A 21,077-nucleotide genomic window follows, 5' to 3' on the forward strand; every position below is an offset into this window, starting at 1 on the left:
ATAATTCAATAACCGATTGGTTTTTAAACGGTGTTCGCAAAGTAACGCATTAATTTTTCTACAAAATCTAACTTAAGCCAGGTAGGAGGTGCATGTATTGTCAGTTCTTGGTGATTTGAGAATAAATATAGGATTTTAATACAGATGACACATAATGTATACTTCCTCTATTATTGAAGTTATGGAGTATACTTCCTTCTATGTCAACCGCAGTATTACGAATACATATTTTGTTTTTATAATATATATTATCTTTAAAATATACTCTTAGTGGAATACGTCTGCTGAATAAATTCTAACAGCCATCATTTATGATGACACCTACGTGCAAAACGGATCTATACTTCTATTCTATTTTGTATTATATCATACGCCCACTCAGAGTAAAATACTGTTGGTTATAAACTATATTACGATGTAAAACGTATTTATCAGAAATAAAAATTTACTCAGCTTCTATTGCGAGTTCTATAGTTGCGATGTTCGTTAATCGTGTGAAAAACAAAATGTGTATCACGTAAAAGCGGTATTGATAATAAATTACGTTATTGTTTGGTTCGTAGAATAATAATAATAATAATAATAATAATAATAAAGGAGTTATACACCGTCTTATATATTATTATTAAATTAAAAGTGGGTAGATAAATGTCTTTGGGAAATTAAAGCGACAAAACCGCGGTGATGGCGTTTACACTCGCGTTGATTGATTCGATCGTTTCAGCGGCTGCTGTTGAATATATTATTATTATTATTATTATTATTATTATTATTTCAAACCCTTAAAAATAATAATAATAATAGCTTGTAATCGTATTATTTTCACGTACTTTGTATTTCAAGCTATCCGTTGCCAGGTTTCCCAGCGACGTAGAATGGTCCCATAGCGTTGACGTGTTGTACTTCTGCAAGTCGGTTTCAGATGACGTATTCGGAAAACTTTTGCCAGTAAAATGGCTCCTGTAGGCTACAAAATCCCATTAATTAATATTCACCATAATTCATAAAAAAAATACTGGAGATGGGAAAATAAAAACAATGTTTTTTACGGGCAAAAGTTATGTGCGTTTTGTGTTTACGTTAAATGCGTTAAACTGCTAATTATAATTGGTAAGATTTTAAACTTACCATTAAATATTTCACAACAAATATTTAAAAAAGCCATACACAAATAAGCTAAGATCAAATATACATCTTTTTATAGTGGTTTGTGACTTTATTACATTATATGATAGAATGTTTTTTAGTACGTGGAAGAAAGTACAAATAATTATTAAATAATTTCATTGAACAATAACTCTGAAGTCCTAGAATTTAAATTTCTATTTCCTTCGTGTTAATCTGTATTTAATGAACGTACTATAAGTCGATATTAATTCCCAACATGATAATGTGCTTAAAACTTAAATATTTATCAAAAATAGAATTGTACTATAAACGTAATGGTATAATAATATTATCCATTGAATACATTGTGAATAAATTAATGAAGTTTTAAAAAAATAGAATTACTCTCATAGGTATAATTAAATTTTATTTGTTTTAGAGTTATATCTATAGGTAATATTTCATTCTCAATAAATATATTATAGGTTCAGTTCTATTGTATTTGTATAGTATAGTATCATATTATGTATTTATGACAGTTAGGTAACAACTAAACATATAAAACAATATTAAAATACCTATGTTTAAACCTTACGCGGATATCATCTGTATATAGTTTTCTCTTTTCTTACCCACATAACGTATATACAATTTACGTTTAGCAGAATAAAAATTCTGAGTTGTTAACTTGAATACTATATTATAATATAGTAGTATAATAAATTGATCTATTATTAAATTCTATGACAAAAATATTATCTTGGGTATCTGATACGGTTTTATTGATGCTTACATTTTAAAGTGTGTTATACGTTTTTAACTGTGTAAAATATTAAAATTTAAAAATATAGTCATACATTGATTTAAAATTAAAATTAATTAAAATAAATTAAAATGTAATTTATTATATAATATGTTTAACTTTACGTTTGATAATAGGTCATTTCACTCTAATATTAAAGCTATATAAAAACACAAAATTAATTCTGTTAAATGCATATTTGTTATGTTGAGTGTGGACAAGAAAAAGAAAACTAATAGTACTTTTATATCCTCTCATCACTTCCTTATTTTCCATCCTATTAGGCTCATTAAATACATTTTAAGAATGGTATTTTACGTATAATAAAATGATCTATAGTAAACATGGCCATAATCGTAATTTATAAATATTAATAATACCAACTAACATTGAAGGATTATATAAATAAATTCAAATCATAACGTCATTATGCATAATTAACCAATAATTTATAGTATGCTACAGTAACTAATAAATCAAAAAATTATTAGTTTATTACAAATGATAAATTAAATAATATTCAAATCTTATAGCTAATAAATAGATTAATGTATTATTATTTTTAATTTTATACTTATATTTTATTCTATTATTTCATATTACTTTTTAATATTTACAAACTATCTATAGGTACAATGCAAGTACTTAAGCTACACACTTAGTACAATAGTACATGCCAATATGTCATATATTTCTTGTACACAATGGACATACTTTTTGAATAATAACTTAAACAATGCTTGTATTCGTACTCATTTTTAAAAAATATTTAAGTAGTTCATTTTTATTTAATATTTATATTTATATTTTATTAATATTTCACATGGTTTAAAATTATTACAATATAGTATTATATTAACCATTAAGTATCCACTACATTAGTTGCTGCTTAATATTTATGCAGTATTGATTAACATAATACCTATTGTTGTCAACAGAATAATGTAATCTAAATGGACTAGAACCACTCGAATATTTTGTTAAAATAAAAATGCTCGCATTCAACACGCAGTTAATAATATTTATTTTAATCGTTCAAACATTAAAGTTTTCGGCAGTAATATAACTAATATATTAAACGATTTATCATTTTCCTGGTGTATTGTAATATTTTTATAAAACATAATTAAATTTAGGAAGAAAAACTGTTTTAAAATAACATGCCGCACAAATTATTGTCACAAAGTTGAAAACTTTTAAAAATTAAAACAGTAATAAAATAAAATAATAATAGTAATGGAAATTTACATTTTTTTTTTTTTATTTATCACCTATAACATTATTTTTTATGTCTGTCACACATTGCATAATCGTATTAGTTGGATAAACCACTCTACTGTCTCTACTCATTTCTTAATTTTTTAAAACGAAATATGCAAAGTTACATTTTTCTTTATAATAGGTACATAATATAAGATATATAAGAACGTGAAAGATAAAATCCACTTATATGCGATCTTATAGAATAGATATATTTTATAAGATCGTTCTTTTTAAAATTATTAATCATATTTTAATATGATATAAGTTCACTTTACTTTAATCCCCAAGTGATCAATTTGAGCGACTTCGTCTGTAAAATAAAACTACTCAAAATTAAATTATTATCGAGCGTATGGTTCGCTATTTAATTATCTAGAGTAAATTAATTTTAAATCAGACAAATGTAAATTCAAACTAAAAAAGTCGGCATTTTGAAACAATGTATAAATTATGAGCACATATTATTATTCTATAGTTTATGTGATATGTTATCAGCTATAATATTTAAGACTCTACAGTCTCTACATTTCAATTATAATTACTAAGTATAGTTTAGTCATTGTTGAAATGGAATTTCCGTACCAAATAGGTACTTAAAAAAAAACTGTGAATGATCATTGTATACATTTTTAATTATTTATATTTAAAAAATAAAACATTATGAACTACCACTATTAGAAAAATAGTAATAAATTAAAATTAAACATAACTGGAGTTATTTGAAAAATTAAAATATTTTCATCATAAAGTTTATAACTAATAAAGTTACATACCTACAGTAAAATTTAAGCCTGTTATTTAAAACTATTAAAATATACCAAACAAAATATTTTTGATATTTAACTTTTTCTACTAAATATAATTAATGTGAAAGCTATGGTAATATATGTATTATTATTATCTACTGAAGTTCCACTCTAAAAAAGCAAATAACCTTTTTTTGCTACGTATTTATTATAGGCGTGAAAAACAGTCAAAATGCTATTAAATCATTGAAAAATGCGTTTATAGAAAATCATTAAAATAATATTACGCAGGAATTTTTTTAAGAACAAGTTCAACTATAATAAAATAACAGCAATAGTACACTATTGTATGCTAAAATGAAACATGTTTACTACACTTCTAGTTTAACTACTCGCTATATTATAATATTATATAATTAAAGTCGTTGTTAGTATTTTTTTTTTTTTTTTTTATTAACGAATTAATTGTGGCGTCTTATTCGCTTTTTTTCTTATTATTATCGTTTTTTTATACCTTCGGTAATGATATCGATAGTGTGTGGTCGTTTCTGTCTTTGGAATTGGTCCTTTTCAACGCGCGACGCCACTATAGCAGCAAACCATGCGAAGGATGAACACAAACGGTAGTTAAACGCAATAGACACACAATATAGAAAATACATAAAAACAAGAAAGTCAAAAAAATCAACAAAAAAAAATCAAAAAATCAACGCATCGAAACACAAAATATTACAGTTTTCGTATATGAACTGGTAATGTACATTATTATATGACGTACTTACATACAGAATCGGTGTTGGATCGTGCGGGTGGGCTGCCGAACGACGGATTTCGGTCTGGAGATTTATTGGGCGTCCGCGGCGGCGAAGGGTTAGGTTCGGGTGTCCTGTGGGGTTGACTGATCTAAAATGAATGCACATACACACGCATATCCATAAACACACGCACACACACACAATCACACACACACACATCGTATATTTTGAAATGTTATATAAACTGCAGTGCGTACATAATATTATTACTATGAGTATAATAGTATATAGGTATATCGTGATATTATATATTATATTATGTTTATTTAAAACAACCGACGTTCGGCTCCTCCTTTGCAAGCCAAATTTCAGTACTTATTTTTGCAAAATATACGTGGCGCACATGTCGTTTTATAATGCACGCATACCGCAGGACATCCCACGGTATGAAGACATTTATTTTTTCATTTTTTATGTGGGTCGGGGCTGGGTGAGATTATGGCCTTAACATATCGCACAAATATTATTCCGGTCTTCGGCCCCGCGCGCGCGATGCCGTAGTGTACGCTGTAAGTTCATCGCGGACCGCGGGACCATATCTGTACGTAAGGTGCTTTATTATATTATCGTTATACGTGCAACATGATATATTTAAGCGCTTGAAAAGTTTCCTTGAAATTGTTAGATTAAGTTGTATACGACATAATATTTTGTTTACGCAAAATATATTTATAATGTATCGTATCATATAATTATTATTATAATATACGTAGAAGTTACGGTACAACGAATTTTATCCTCATCACTCGTACATTACGCACGTTATACACATTTATTCACGAAAAATTCGTTCAAAATTAAAGTGCGTATAGTAATAATATTGTGTTGTATACTAACGCGCTGCTGCATATCGATAAAGTGGTTGTTTGTTTTGTATTTAAGCGACCATAATACAATATTATTGTACAAACGCGTGTACATCTGATTTAATGTAAATACAATATTAATTACACGTAACATTTCGTGGTGCAGTGTTCACTTTAAATTTAAGTACTCAATTTTTCAATCAACCAAAAAATACACGTATTGATTATTCCACCGTGATTTTTGACGATTTTTTTATAATAGATGAAAAAACTATAAAACATATGAGGTTTATATTTAAAATTATTTTTTGACAAATCATTTTTAAATTGTACATGCATATTATAAAAATAGTATTTGTATTAACTAAAATACTTCGAAAATGAGTTATTAAATGTTATAATACTAAGCCTCATGTTGTCCTTATTCTCCACGAGGAATAATTCGAATGTAAAATAGAATGTGTGCACATGGTACATACTATTCTGAATAACGGTCATTCTCCATGCCAACCGTAGTCGGTCCTTAAAATAAATGTTATAAATCGGATTTATTTTATTCGAATAGCTTTTTTTTTATTTCACCTTTACGGTTTCAGACGCCGAAAATAAAAATCGATTTCATTCGGAGATTATACAAGACTTTTATATACTGCAGTCAAATTCAAAAACTCGTTTTCCCTAACCCGCTTTTCTATCCCGAAATGATTGTACAAATTTAATTACTTTTGCTATTTCATCGCTATTTTTTTTTTTTTTTTTTTAGTAAGGCATATTCAATTTTATTATTTTTACAATAATTTCTTTGAAACAGTATGTCGTCGCCATAATATTTGCGATCTCATTTTGGTATTGTCTGAAACAAGCATTCTAGGAAATATTGTACAATACGCCCTTTAAATACCCAATCAGTATATTTTTAAGAAATAGAATGCGTAATGTACATACGTATTGTATTTCTCACCCCCTATCTCTAATAATAATTTAGATCTATACTTGAGGTCAGGTCCAATCTTTTAATTTTAACTTGGATATTTTAAAAACTTTATCTTTTATAGCCTTATAGGTAACGTACAGCTATACTTTGCAATATAATTTGCATAATATTGATACTTTATGAAAAAATGTCTTATATATTCGTACATACTTATAGTTTGCGATATTTATTGCATAATATTTTATACCTATTGCATCACTGTATTTAAGGCTGTAGATTTTCCGATAAGGTGAAGTAAAATATAATATGTAATCTGCTGACATTAAATTTATATTTCAAGTACAAAATATCTTTTTTATGATAATATGACTAAATGTGTGTTTGAACATGAACACGTTTTTCACATAAAAAATAATATATATTTTATACATTTTCATTAGTTTGAATTATTCGCGTTTTATTTTGATATTTGACACCTAATAGTCAAGACTTGGCAGTATTTTAAATCTTTCGCATTAGTTTTTTGAATATACGAGTAAATGTAATCACATGGCCGCAGAACTGATTATGAGTTATGTGTCATATTATATACCATTTTCACGACCTGTTATCATTTTTTTTTTTTTTTGTCATCGAGTAAAAGTGCATTATATATATATATATTTATATCACCTACGTGGATTTTATAGAAACGTGTATAGGGGATTTATAGGGGTTTGCGTCTCTCTTCACAAAGCCTCACGATCTTTATGACGGAATTGTTTTACGACTTAGTGTTCGATCAAACAATAGGGAATTATTACATAAGAGAAAAATACAACGAAATACAACGCATATAATATAATAGTAGTAGACGAAAAAGAAACTCGTTCGACCCATTTACAGCTAGTTCACTAGTGTAGCATTAAAATTAAACCATTATGCATATATACAACCAGACGGCACTATTCCAAATACCCTAACAATGTGGATTTTATCATACAAACTTCGGCAAGAAGGTTACGCGATTTTTACCCCATTCTCAAAATGGACTCATTTAAATATTAAAATAAAAATCCTCGAAATAAGCACGTTTTTAAACATAAAAATATTTACAATTTCGTATAAATATTCCCGATTTTTTTTAGAATCTCCAATGCATAGATACATTAATCTTGTTTTGTATACGCGTGTGTGCGTGTAGTCTATAAACGTTTTACTCTATATACGAGAGTTTTTTACACCGAAAAGTCATTAGTATATATACCCTGACAATGAAGTTTATTCTCTTAAAAAATTGCATAAAAAACAACATAATTTATTTTATGTTTAAACATTATTTCAATTTTTTTTTGTTTTTTTAATTACAAGTGAAAAAATATTTAAACCTTATAATGGATTACATTATACTTTTTCGTCAATAGAACATATTTTATATAAAACCTATCTACGTTAATCTTTTGTAATAATACACATAAAGCGAGTCGTTATTATATGTGTACACACATTATAAATGCAGTAATTAAATAAGTATACAACATAATATAATATTATACCATTTATACCTACTAATTTTTTTTTTATATTATACATATATTATTTAAAATCACAACCCCATACTATATACTTTACTATTTAAACATTTTATTCAATTTATTTTACATTTTAACTTAAAATTTTGTTACAGATTGTGAAAAAGCATTTTGTTTTTAAAACAAAAATATTTTTCCTCTAAAATATTTCAATTTATAATCATATATCTTTTATTTTTAATTATATTATACAATGAAATTTAATATTTAAAGGAATTTAACTCTGATTCTAATTATAAAATTATTTTATCAAGTATGTCAAATTATAATCACCTATTTATAAACATAATCTGTACAATATTATATATTATGGTGCTTTTAGATTCTGAGTATTTATTATTAAAATCAAAAAAAAACGGTCACTATTTTTTTTTTTTTTTTTAACTTATATAATTGTAGTATACTTCGTACATAATACGCACTGTAAGGTAACAAGTGTTGATTAGTTTAAAACTCGTTGTACGTATTAAATAAAAACATAATAATGTAAGACAATGGAAGGCACGTCGAATACAAAAATAGTATGCAAATAAACATAATATTTTGTAGATCATAGTAGAAGTATATTGCGTAAGAAAAAGTAAATTAAAATTCCGAACGCTTAATCGTTCTAGAAATAACGTTATCCTATGTATCGTTAAACACCGTGGGTAGTATTCAATATTTGCGAATATAGGACCAATAATATACTATTATTATGAATGTAAACGTGGATCAAAACGCACTTGGGGTTCGGGTCGGACAAATAGAGGCCGAGGGCTGGTAGTCTCGTCTTCGACGCGGGCCGTCGTCGTCGATGTGATGACGCTCTCGGCCGCTGCTGTCTTCAAACTGCAAGGAAAACAATTTTCGATCTCAGAATCGCACCAAGAAATCATAATAATAAAAAACAGTTGACTTGCCTCAACGAGTCCGGTGCTTTTGGGGTGGATGGGGTCTTTAGGTGTGTGCTGCTGCTTTCCTCGTCGTATTCGTCGTCGTGAGGAAGTGGCGTTAGACGACCCGACTGCCTCGCATTGCGACCACGAAACGAGCTCATCCGCAACGATTGTCGAAACGACTGTCTGGCCCTGTCAACTGAAATTACAAAACAAAATCATAATTAGATTTTTCGCAATCTGCCACGGACAGAGTAATCGAAATCATATAAAAATAGTTGTTATCATTTTAGTATATCGTGAACATAACTATGCAAAAACCAAACACTCATATAAAACGGTCATCAGCAACATATTATTTGAATACGCTAAAACCAGATATACACACACAAACGTGCATACGTCATATCGTATTACAAAGCGTCTATAATTATTACATTTACTCAGTCTAGATGCCGGATCCGGTTGTTCGACTGGCGATGGGGGAGACGTAAGGTCTTCAAAGTTGATGATGTACAAACATATGTCATCCACTTCGCTCTTCACAGGGGCGATGACCTCGCTGCACAAGAATTTCGAACCTGAAACCAAAATAAGAAGACATATTTTTTAAATATTCAAATTACAATGCCACACGTTATATTTTGATATCATATACAGGATAAACGCATAGCAATTTTAACAACATTATATTATGTCTATACGGTGTTTTTGGCTTATAAACTCTTGGCACAACTCTAAAGGTCACGATCATAAATTTCAATACGACCTTTCCATAGTACATCAACCTCATCCAAAGAGAACAATAAAAATAAAACCGTTTTTAATGTTAATAACTACTAATATCGTTTTATCGAATTTTGGCAAAAATACCACGACAGTCTTCGGTTCTATTTCGACGATAAATTCAGACGTTTCCAATGTTAAACAGAACGATATTGGCTCTCGTAAATTCATTACACGTAGTTAAGAATGTATGCCATTCCGTTATTATCATTGAAATATATCGTCTCTAATAATAATTGGGAAATTCAATAGTTTTCGAATTGTATGTATTTTTCATTTCCGTTTAAATGTTTTTATATAAATTGGACAAATAAAATATTCAAAACAATCTAACAAAATTAAAATTTGCGCGTGAAAAAAAAATAAATGTATAGATACCTACACATTTTTTTTTAATTAAATAAAACAAAGATTTCTTACTCTGATACTGTAGAATGAAATAAAATATCGATTTTAAAACGATACCAATATAATGGATGGCGTACACAATATTCATTATAATCGGGATATCAAGAATGGACGCCACGTTAAATATTATTTATAATAATAATTACAGAAGATTCTTTTTTTAATTTTGACGATCTTTAAATAAAATGTATATAAAACAAGTTGTTCGTCACTTGTACTTAAGATTTAAATTTCGTATAGAACATCGAAAAAGAAAGAACGAAAATATCCATGTTATTTTTATGATTTTTGAAGTAGGTACAAATTAAAGCTGTGTACATTTATAAACTTTTCTTCTTTTCTTTTTTTTTTCTTTTTTTAACTGGCTTAAAATAAATTTCCGACTGAGTAAGAATAAAAAGCTGGTTATTTTCATAAGATAACATAACATCTAGCGGTAGTCGTTTTGTGTTCAATTCTATGTCACTTTAATGTTTTACAATAGCACACGAACAATATAATATAATATAATAAACACTAAGTTTTACACGTCAAACGGAGTTGGTTTAACGGATTTATAATAAACTTAATACCGTTCGCGATCGTTCAATTAAATTACTGCACATAGTGGTGGATGAAGATGACTCCTGTGTTTTATTTTTTATTTTAATTTACATAAAATATCACCCCCCCCCAACTACTCCCTCCATTTATTTTAGTCCACTTGACCACTGACTGCACATCATATTATTATTATTTGCGTCGATATACGCAATTAACGTTTTTATCGTAAACGGTTCTTGACAAGCCGTACCTAACCATACCTATGGGGGGGGGGGGTTGGCAAAAATATTTTACATTTATATTATACACATAAATACATCCCAAATATTTTCCCGTTAATGTGCGTTGTATATTTAATAATTTATACCTACAATATATTATATGAATTTATTTTTTATTTAAATGGTAAATATTTAATGTTTTTTAAACTATAATATAATATAACTATTTGAGTGTTTAATGTATTTATATTTTTACACAAGCTAAGGGAGAGATCGTCCCCTACTATATAACCACCATTGCAGGTTTTTATCGCACGATAATGTTGACGTACATGCGATAATATGAATAATATGATAATACCTGTAGGTATTATATTTTTATTAGATGGGCAATTATTTCTCTTTAAATATGATACAACGATCATGCAAATAATATGTATTAAAGACGACCGTAATTGAACGATTATACACAAAATGCCATTTAATCGCGTGGTCATGTGCAATACTTAATATTATAAACGGCCGTTGTGGGTCGGAAGTTAATAGTTCACATTTATTATACAAGGTGATCCGTTCACGTGAAAATATGTCGAAAACAATTATTTCGAAAATGTTGACGATTTAAAAACATTGCTTAAAGAGCAATTTTAAAACACGTTTGAAAAAAAAAAATTATATTTCTTACAATTTTTTATTCAATTTTTAACTTATTTGAATGACAATACATATTTTTAATTTCATATTCCAAAATATAAAGTTTTTCGGAATCTCAAAAGTAGACTTCGATACATAGAATTGAATTTTGAACGATTAGTTTATTAGTTATAACTTATAAGTTATAAGTGTCATTTAAAGTTTTGATGAATGGACGGTCGATCAACATTTTATGAGTTACTCTTATGCCAATCTACTCAACTCATCAAATCTTTGAATAACTGTAACTATAATAATTTACTACTTGTTCGAAATTTGATTTGTATGTATCGCGAAATAATCCAAATAATATACCGCTTCGTAGTATTAAATCAAGTATATAATATTATTTAGTCCGAAAAAGTAAAATACTTATTAAACTAATGATAAGAAATTTAAAATACTAACCGCTTTTTAAAAAATATTGTTTTTAATGGTAAAAAAAAATATATGTATACGTTTTTCAAAAACGTTAAAACTCTTCGAAGTTAAATAATAAGTGTTGAGACGCCTAAACGGATCACCTTGTATATGACCTATTGTACGTTATTATAACACGAATTATACAACGGATGAGTGGTCAAAATTTAATATCGTATAATTATGATCATGGTCGTGCGGTGGTCTGTTAAATATTAGCTTTTTTCAGCCCCGAAACAGGCGACTACCACGTATCCCGTATTCACTCATACACACACACACACACACACACATATATATATTATATATGACTACCTATAACCTATGTACAATATACGTATTACGCCTACCTTACACGCGTTATGCGCGCCCTATTTGCCGTATTTTATAATCGGTTTCCACCACACGCACACAACGCACAAAATATTATGTACAAACTCGCAAACGCAATGCATTACGCTCGTATTTTATGCTCGAAATATACGTATATATGCCTGTGTGTGTGTGTGTGTGTGTGTGTGTGTAAAGTATTGTATATACGTACGTGGCAGGTGTGTAAAGACCCTTGTTGGAGTAGTCGAGAACGTTTGAGGGGGTTGTGGAAAGAGGGGAGCGACACACAAAATGGTGGCCGCCCGGAGTTAGGTGGAAACGCAATGAACACACACACACACATACATATATATATATATATATATATTACGCGTATACAGGGTGATCCACTAACCATGTTCCTACTACTTGTTTCCACGATTCTTATATTCTTGATGTTGATATATTATACCTAGGTGGGTGCCAAAAGTCCTTATTTCAAAATACGTTTTTAACCATTGAAGGAGTGTCCTATACAAAAACAAGAAACACTTTTTTACAATAAATTTCTATGCAGATGATTTTTCCAAAAATGTTGATACTTCTAAATCAAAATTCGAATGATTAAGAAGTGTTTTTGAGTAACACATTTATTAATGGTCTTTAACAAATAAGACATATTATAAAATATAATATGTGATTTTTAACCCAGAACTTATTTTATTCGGATAATATTTTAACAAATTATAAAATTTTAATAACTAATAAATTAATATTCATCATCACAATCAATTATTTTTAAATCATTATAACTCACATATTTAAACCTTCCAATATCATGTAAAGTACATAGAATTGAATTAATACCTCAAAAACTTCTGGTCCTAATTATTTTGTTTTATATACAATAATATTTTTAATAAATTTCGTCTCTTTAACAGTTTTAAATAAAAGTGGCAGTTTTTATCATTTATCCAAAAAAAAAAAGTATGTATAACGTTGCAGGACACTACTATGATCTTATAGCTCTATAATTTTTAAAGTGGTCAACAGGTAGTTTAAAATTTCAAAAACCAGAATTTACAGATATTCATATTTGTGGAACGATTGGAGAGAAGGGGTTATCAACATGCATTGTTTAACACCCTGTACACGTATCATATGTATGTTTGTACGTATATTGTTGTGTGTGTGTAGTACTGAGTCGTATACGCGTGCTGCGGCTAGCAGATAATACGTACGTCAATACAGTGGCGTACAACGCGATTCGTGGCGAGAAAGGGAGATTATTTCATTTTTCGCGTCCTTTCCCGTTTAATTTCCGACGCGATTCGTTCCGTCCGGACGCGAAAACTTTTGTCTCTCGCCGCTGCCGCCCACCGTGTAACGGGCGTAACGCATAATATAACCCCCTAAGAGAAACGCTCGACGTTTGTCGTCGTCCCAGTCGTTGTTCGCATGCTTTGCCGTATTTTCTTCTTCTCTTTTTTTTTAACTGCTGCAATACTCGTCGTATACCTATGCACAAACAGGCACGCATTATATTCCATTATTGTACAACTGTTACTGTAATGTCAGCCTAGAAATAGAGATTTTTATTGGACCACTATAGGGCACAGCGAAAAATAAAATAAGATAATATTCAATTTTATTAAATAAAAATGTAAAATATTATTTTTTTCATGCATGAAAATTTGCCATAACGTTTTACTTTACAATAATACATACGTGACGCAAATAATAATAGTATCGCAGTTTTTATGGATATATTTTTTTTTCAGAGTACTTACAACCGCAATAATATAATCGCTTACTTCCGTATATTATAATATCATTACAACGTAAAATAATATTATACTTTTTTAATACGGTTATTGTATGTTATACTACTGCAGTTAAATCGCTCATAACTCTTGATTTCACGTATCAACAACAGTTTAAACAATATTATTTAACATCTCTATAATAATACAATATTGTACCTACATTAAAGCAGAATGATGTAAAATTATAACAATTTTAAACGTTTTCTAAAGTGGCTTTTAAGTTTCAATTGTTTTTAAATTCTATGCAGAGCGATGACTGTATTGATTTTACAATGTTCTGAGTTTTCATTTTTTTTTATCTACCATCACGTTTTGGGCAAAAAAATTCTTTGATTTTTTAATAATTAGAATGGTTTCTGGTAGCGAATCAGATCTAGTTGGTACTTTGGAGAGGTAAAAAGTAAAAAAAAAATGTGTAATCTGAAAAATTGAATGAAAGACGGGAAATTTTAAGCAAATCCAACTATCAACAAATCTGATTTGGTTTTTTTCGGTATAATTAAAAAAAACGCATATCAAAAACATACATCAACCTACACTAATACTAAAAGTAAAATAAATAACTTTAAATTTTGATAGCTATATTATTAATAAGCATATCACTAATTTTATTATATTTAGCGATATAAGTCTATCTACACTCGGAATCGTTTTTCATAGGTTATACAATTAAACATCATAATAGTGACCCACTCGACATGTATATAACCGATCTAATGTACAGCAGAGCTTGTACAGGTCGTCTACTTTTTTTTTACTTATAAATTTGATAGGCACCCATATTATATTATAAAAGTATTTGTACTACACTATATTATTAATGCCTGTATTTTTTGGTATATATTTAATATCAATGCCTATATTTCTAACATATATACTAAGCCCAATACACCGTTTATCGTTTCATGTATGGTATTGAAAAGTTTTTCTAAAATACGCAATATAATATAGTATACCTATGAACAATAATTTCAAAGTGTTTTTGAAACATAGGGAATTCATAACGGAATCGTAAAATCCATAAAACGAGAAGTTGAAGTGAACAACACGTGTTGTTGAAAAAATAACGAAAAAAAATTGTCTGGCCTACTGCGTACCAGAAACTGCTGCTGCAGGATTCTTCAACTATAATATTATGTGTATTGCTGGAGTACCATAGCGATTCCAATTTGTGATGAACATATGCACTTATATTATATATGTGTGCGCACACAAGTTTATTGTTTTTGAGTGTTTCGTTTAGAGTAAATCCAATATCTAACGGAACACATATTATTATTATTATGTAACATTATTAGATTGGTAGATCAATGTGTATTATAAACATATATATATATATGTATATGCGAAATTACATATTTTGAAACCGATATATGTATATATTTTTTTAATCGTTTTAAAAAATGTAAAATACATGTGTATATTAACATTGTTATAGTTATCGATTTGCATCTTTCTGTCTTTTAATAATTTTTTGTAATATCGTGTAATACGAATAAAACCCTTGTTTAATATAAAAGTTGAGACAAAAGATAAGGATTTATTGGCGTCAACAGCACGGCTTTTATTAGATTATGTAATATATGAGTTTAGATAAAAATAAATGAAATGTAGTAAGTGGATTTTTTTTTAATGTAATAATATATAATATTATCCGATTAATAACCATACAAAACTTAACCTAAAAATCGAATGTGTGCGTGAGAATTCTACATTAGAATATTAAGAATTTAAATCAATAAATAAAGTAATATATTATTATTATAACATTACAGTAATTGAACTGATTTTTACAGATTATAGTAAACTAGTATCCACTAAATCGTATCTAGTAAATATTATGTCCAGCTATAAATCATTCGAGATCCATGATCTATTAACAAAATATTTTGCTATAACCCACAAAAAAAATAAATTTTGTCAAGAGTTTAGTGGTATACAGTTCAATACTACGCAGCTCTAAATAATTTATAGCTGTTTCTCTACAGTGGTGCAACATATAATATTATTTATCGTTTATTTTTGCACGATTAAAATAGTTTAATAATTGTATTTGACACTTTATAACAGTAGGTATGAATATAATTACAAGTACAATGATAAAGTTTCTACTTGAAGAACAATAGAGCAACTATTAATAAATAGGTATACTTAAAATTAAAATTAGTAAACTTTACTAATGTAAATTAGCTATTTAGTTCAAAAGCACGTTAGAGACAAGTATACAAGTGGTTATGTTTGATCACTTATTGAATAGTACAATATAATAATATAAAAGCGCCTATACTAATGCTACGTAATTATATTATTATTTCGAATATCGCTTAATATTGTTTAGGTATTTATAATTGTATTAATAATTATTGTTATCCATAACACAATAATTATTACATAATATGTTTTATTAATCCCTTTCGCTTGTTTTTAATTAATCTCCATAAATTTCATCAAACGCGTGTGTAAAATAGAGTATTCAGAAGTCATTTTTTTTTTTGTTTGTTTGATCAATAATAAAATATAAATAGAAACAATAATATTTTAGGTTAAAGTCAATGTAAAGATGCTTATTTTCTCTCGTAATACATTAAGCCAAAACTTTTAAATAATATATTATACGATCGTTACTGATGGTTTTGTTAAGAAGCAAAAAATAACAATACCATATTATACATATGTATCAAAATATCGTTGTTTAGCTAACAGTACTGTTGCCACTGATAATAATTTAATTCTAAAAAAAAACAGTTCGTAACAAATTAAAATTTTAATTATACTCGATAGTTTCAAACCATTTATAGGTAAAAGTAAATTCAATAATATTCATAAAACATAAATTTACTTTTTTTTTATGTCAAATGATTAATTAAATTGTTGTTCTCTAATTAAAATATTATAGCTTCGAGTTGGTGGCGGAAATAAAAAAAAATTGTACGTTTAACGAATAATATTTCAGCGAAATTAAATTTTTTAATCAAAAAAATAATATTAATATTAACTAATCATTGTGATAACATATAACTAAATTAAAATATATTTTATGTTTGAATAGTGCAATACCTTAAATATTTAATTAAAATATGAAATACATTTTAAGTGAAACCGTATAGATATTAAATATTTTTAATATACTTAATCTATAGTAAATCCAAAGTAATACACAGTATGGCAGAACCAATAACAAGATTTAATAATTTGTTAAAAGCAATTAATATATGAAAATAATCATTCACTTTGCAGTTATATGTTATGCTCTTAAAAAATAGATTAATAATTTTTAATTTTATTTTTAATGTTTTAATTAAGTTATCAATTTGGAAATATTATAGTATATGGTTTTATAATTTATTAGATTTTTAACAAAAAATAATATTTGAGAAAGCGGCCAATTTTGCAATGAAAAATAATTATACGCGGCTCACTGCAACTATATATATATATATTTGTATTTAAAATTAGAGACGCCATAGCAACGTCTAAACAAGAAAAACAAATAAAGATAAAGATGGAAAAATAGTTCAGCAACTAATAGTAATAGTTTTGGATATAAAATGTAATAGCCGAAAATGAAAGTGGAAAATTATTTGCAATAAAAGTGAAAAAGAAAATCTGAATGTACCTCTATAATAAGACCTAACCTCTATAAGAAATCTAAAACTATTGTATTAAATTCTCGCTTATATTAATATTGAAACATCTATAACTCGAATATTTTTTTATTGGCTTATAAATATATGAAATCTAAACGTTGTAGTATAATACACTATATAGATTCCGTATAATAATATATTATGATACTATATATTGACTCGATGTGTGTCGCACAGAACTTACTCATCATTCGTGTTTGCTACAACTGCGCATTAAACAGTGTTATGTTATTGGCTAAATATTATAAAAGTTCACAGATGTATCATAAAACGAGCGATAAATAAAATATAAAAGAAATTATCCAGATGTAAAACCCTAAACTTTTATTTTGTATATGAATTTGGGGTATATTTTTGTTTTACGACCATCGCTTTTTAGCTTCCAAATATAACTGAAAACAACAACAAAGTATAAAATTAACGGATTTTGTAATTTTATAATTTTAATAATTTTATTGACGAAAACAACCAAGTCGAACGCAGTAATGTAATATAACAATTTAGTTTCTACATATTTAAAACAATAATACAATAATAATAATAGTCGTATTACTCGTATTAATGGTTTGACGTATCATGTTAAGTAATGATTTTATGAATTTGTCGGTTATAAAATATTATGGTATGGATGTTAAATGGTATTTTAAAACATTGTACATAGAATAAATAAATTTCATCAGCAAAATACCTGTAGAATGAACGTTAAGTTGAAAACAAGTATAACCTGTTAAATCCTGTTGGCTGTTTCCCACTAATACGACTTTTCCTTGTACAACACGAGAAATAATCTTTTCGGTGTTGGAACACATTGTGGGTGGGTGGATTTCTTTCCCCCTTTTGCAATCAAACTTTTTGTGTGTTCAACACATTTATTGTCAAACATCTATTTATCTTCTAAACTTTTAAGTCTTTCTTTGCGATAAATGGTTAGAAAATCTACTATGACTCCCCTTATATTTATGTATATATATATATCGTGTGTGTATATTATGATATGATATATAATAGCATGTTAGTTTTGTGAACACGACTCAAATAAAGATACACACAAGTACACTATACGTATTTATAACTACTTTATTATAGTGAATATGACCACCATCCTACAAGAAATATTCTATTTAACATTTAAAATTTTTATTTTATAGATATAAGTATGATGTAAATGCTTATTGTTAATTTTTAAACAAAATGTTAAAACGTCATTATTTGTATACACAACGATTACAATTAATATAGAATATTATTTTATATGTGATAATAGTGATAAATATCAGTTTAACCGTCATTTAAAAATGATAATAATAAACGAATATAATTTTTTTTAACTCAATAATTTCTCAGATCCCTGCGATTTACTATCCACTTTAGCATTGATATGTTTTAAATGCATTTCCTTACACACCCTTTTTCCACATATAGTCACGCATAAAACTCGGGGACAAAAAACAATCCACCCTTAAGTTTACCGATTCCTAACGTCCGTGTACATAATACTCTTGTATCGATTCAGTTAGTCGGCGCCACCGTCGGACATTTTGTGGGTTTTTTATTACCTACCTACATAAAAACTCGAGACGTTCGTCGACACAACGAACCTTGAATTTATACATGATATATAGGGGTGGATATGTGGGTCCTACAATTTGGTAATTGTGACTTGGGGACCGGAAATCCGATTCGCGTAAATTTTACACCCCGTATAATCGTAATCCTCCAAATAATATTGTGTCCTGCTTTTTTTTATCGAGAATACAAGAAGCCGAATTAGAACTTAAACGCTCTATTGAGATAACTCTAAAGATATTTTTTGACGACAAAAAGTCGCTTAAATCATCTAAATTAAACTTATGGTTAACGAATAAAATTTCACCACAATTGATTTAACCAAGAACCAATATGTTTTATGCACACGCTGTTATATTTTCAATGGGCGAACTTAGAATGATTATGAGTTATGACCTTCATAATTTGAAATACATTTATAAAATGAAAATAAGCCTAAGTTTTTTCCAGACTTCGAATATTGACGTAAATTCATTATTCTTATTAACACATAATATTATTTTAAGTGATATACGTTTGTAGCGTTCTCGTAACATCGTAGACTTTGTAAACGACACTGTCTGTGTAGATTTCTGGTCCAGACGTCAATTGTATTGGTAGACACTAGACAGTGAATTTCTGCACCCGTTCTACTGGAGTTTTCGTCTACGCATGAAAACTCTGATAGTTTAATCTTACACGGTCTATTTCAGTAGTATTTCCATCAATATATCGTTCTCATCCGCGGAGAATTTTTCGAGAAAACCCTCATTCTTTCAAGGTGAAAGACCATTTTTTTTAAAACACACAATAAACCAAGTGTGAATTTCAAGATGTTTTCATTTAAATCATGAAGTTTTTTTTTGTTTTTTAAATAATTCATTTAACATATTATAGTTGTAGTAGTATCCAATGAAAAAAATGATACCTTGACAATGCCGTACCTGATGTACCTGATTTGCCTATCTAAATCGCCGTGTAATCAAAATCATATTATTATTGAAATGCATTTATTTCTTTTGAATGTCATAGAGAGATACCGAAAATATAGACGCGAAATTAAGATACCAAAACAAGGACAATAAAAATTAAAACCATGTCTGAAGTCTAATGTAATGTTAAATCGAGTTTAGTACTTATTTTAAATAAGAATTAAAATATTTGTAAAAACTATATTGGAATATGCGCAAATTCGTATTTCTAATTTAAAATACCATTCGTTAAACCTTGTAATAAATGTTTGATTCATAAAATATAACGTTATAATTTTAAAAAATCGATTATATTGAAAAATTAGAAAGATATGTAGAATAACAAAACAATACAGTTAATTATATAGTACTATTACATTTAAATTAATTGTGTTAACAAAAGATTGAATTCGTTTTGTATACATTTTTAGTTGTAATACTATTCGTTAAAACTATTTCAAAATGTTTTAGTCAAAACTATATGACAGTATAAATTAAAAAATCAATTACAGTAGAATTTGGTTAATGCGACATCAAAGGGACTATAATTTGTTCGCACTAACTATAATATGATCACACAAAACGATATAGAAAAACATAGATAATTCAGTTGGGACTGAAGATTTTTTTGCGTATTGATAGTGACTATATTCACCGATATGACAACCGACGACATTAATAACATTAATAACGATGACTAAACAATTTATAGTGTTTATTAGAAACCAGAGAGATATTTAGACGGACACGATAATATATCGTGGTATTGTTTACGTTTAATTT

At 27.7% G+C, this 21,077-nt stretch overlaps 1 protein-coding gene across 7 annotated transcripts in view; it reads right to left on the minus strand.

Moving 5' to 3' along the window:
- Positions 1 to 21,077, minus strand: part of LOC132919568 (potassium voltage-gated channel subfamily H member 2) — a 120,732-nt gene that overhangs the window by 46,060 nt on the left and 53,595 nt on the right. For 5 of the 7 annotated variants that reach the window (XM_060981269.1, XM_060981267.1, XM_060981270.1 and 2 more), the window contains 6 exons: positions 9,360 to 9,503; positions 8,947 to 9,121; positions 8,770 to 8,875; positions 4,701 to 4,821; positions 4,433 to 4,504; positions 831 to 967 (listed from right to left, as the gene is read on the minus strand). In XM_060981269.1, the coding sequence (XP_060837252.1) occupies positions 831 to 967; positions 4,433 to 4,504; positions 4,701 to 4,821; positions 8,770 to 8,875; positions 8,947 to 9,121; positions 9,360 to 9,503 (755 nt within the window). The remainder of the gene's footprint in view (positions 1 to 830; positions 968 to 4,432; positions 4,505 to 4,700; positions 4,822 to 8,769; positions 8,876 to 8,946; positions 9,122 to 9,359; positions 9,504 to 21,077) is intronic. The other 2 variants (XM_060981265.1, XM_060981268.1) reach the window with 2 other exon arrangements.

Source organism: Rhopalosiphum padi, chromosome 2 (genome assembly GCF_020882245.1).
Source record: "Rhopalosiphum padi isolate XX-2018 chromosome 2, ASM2088224v1, whole genome shotgun sequence".
Lineage (NCBI taxonomy): Eukaryota > Metazoa > Arthropoda > Insecta > Hemiptera > Aphididae > Rhopalosiphum > Rhopalosiphum padi.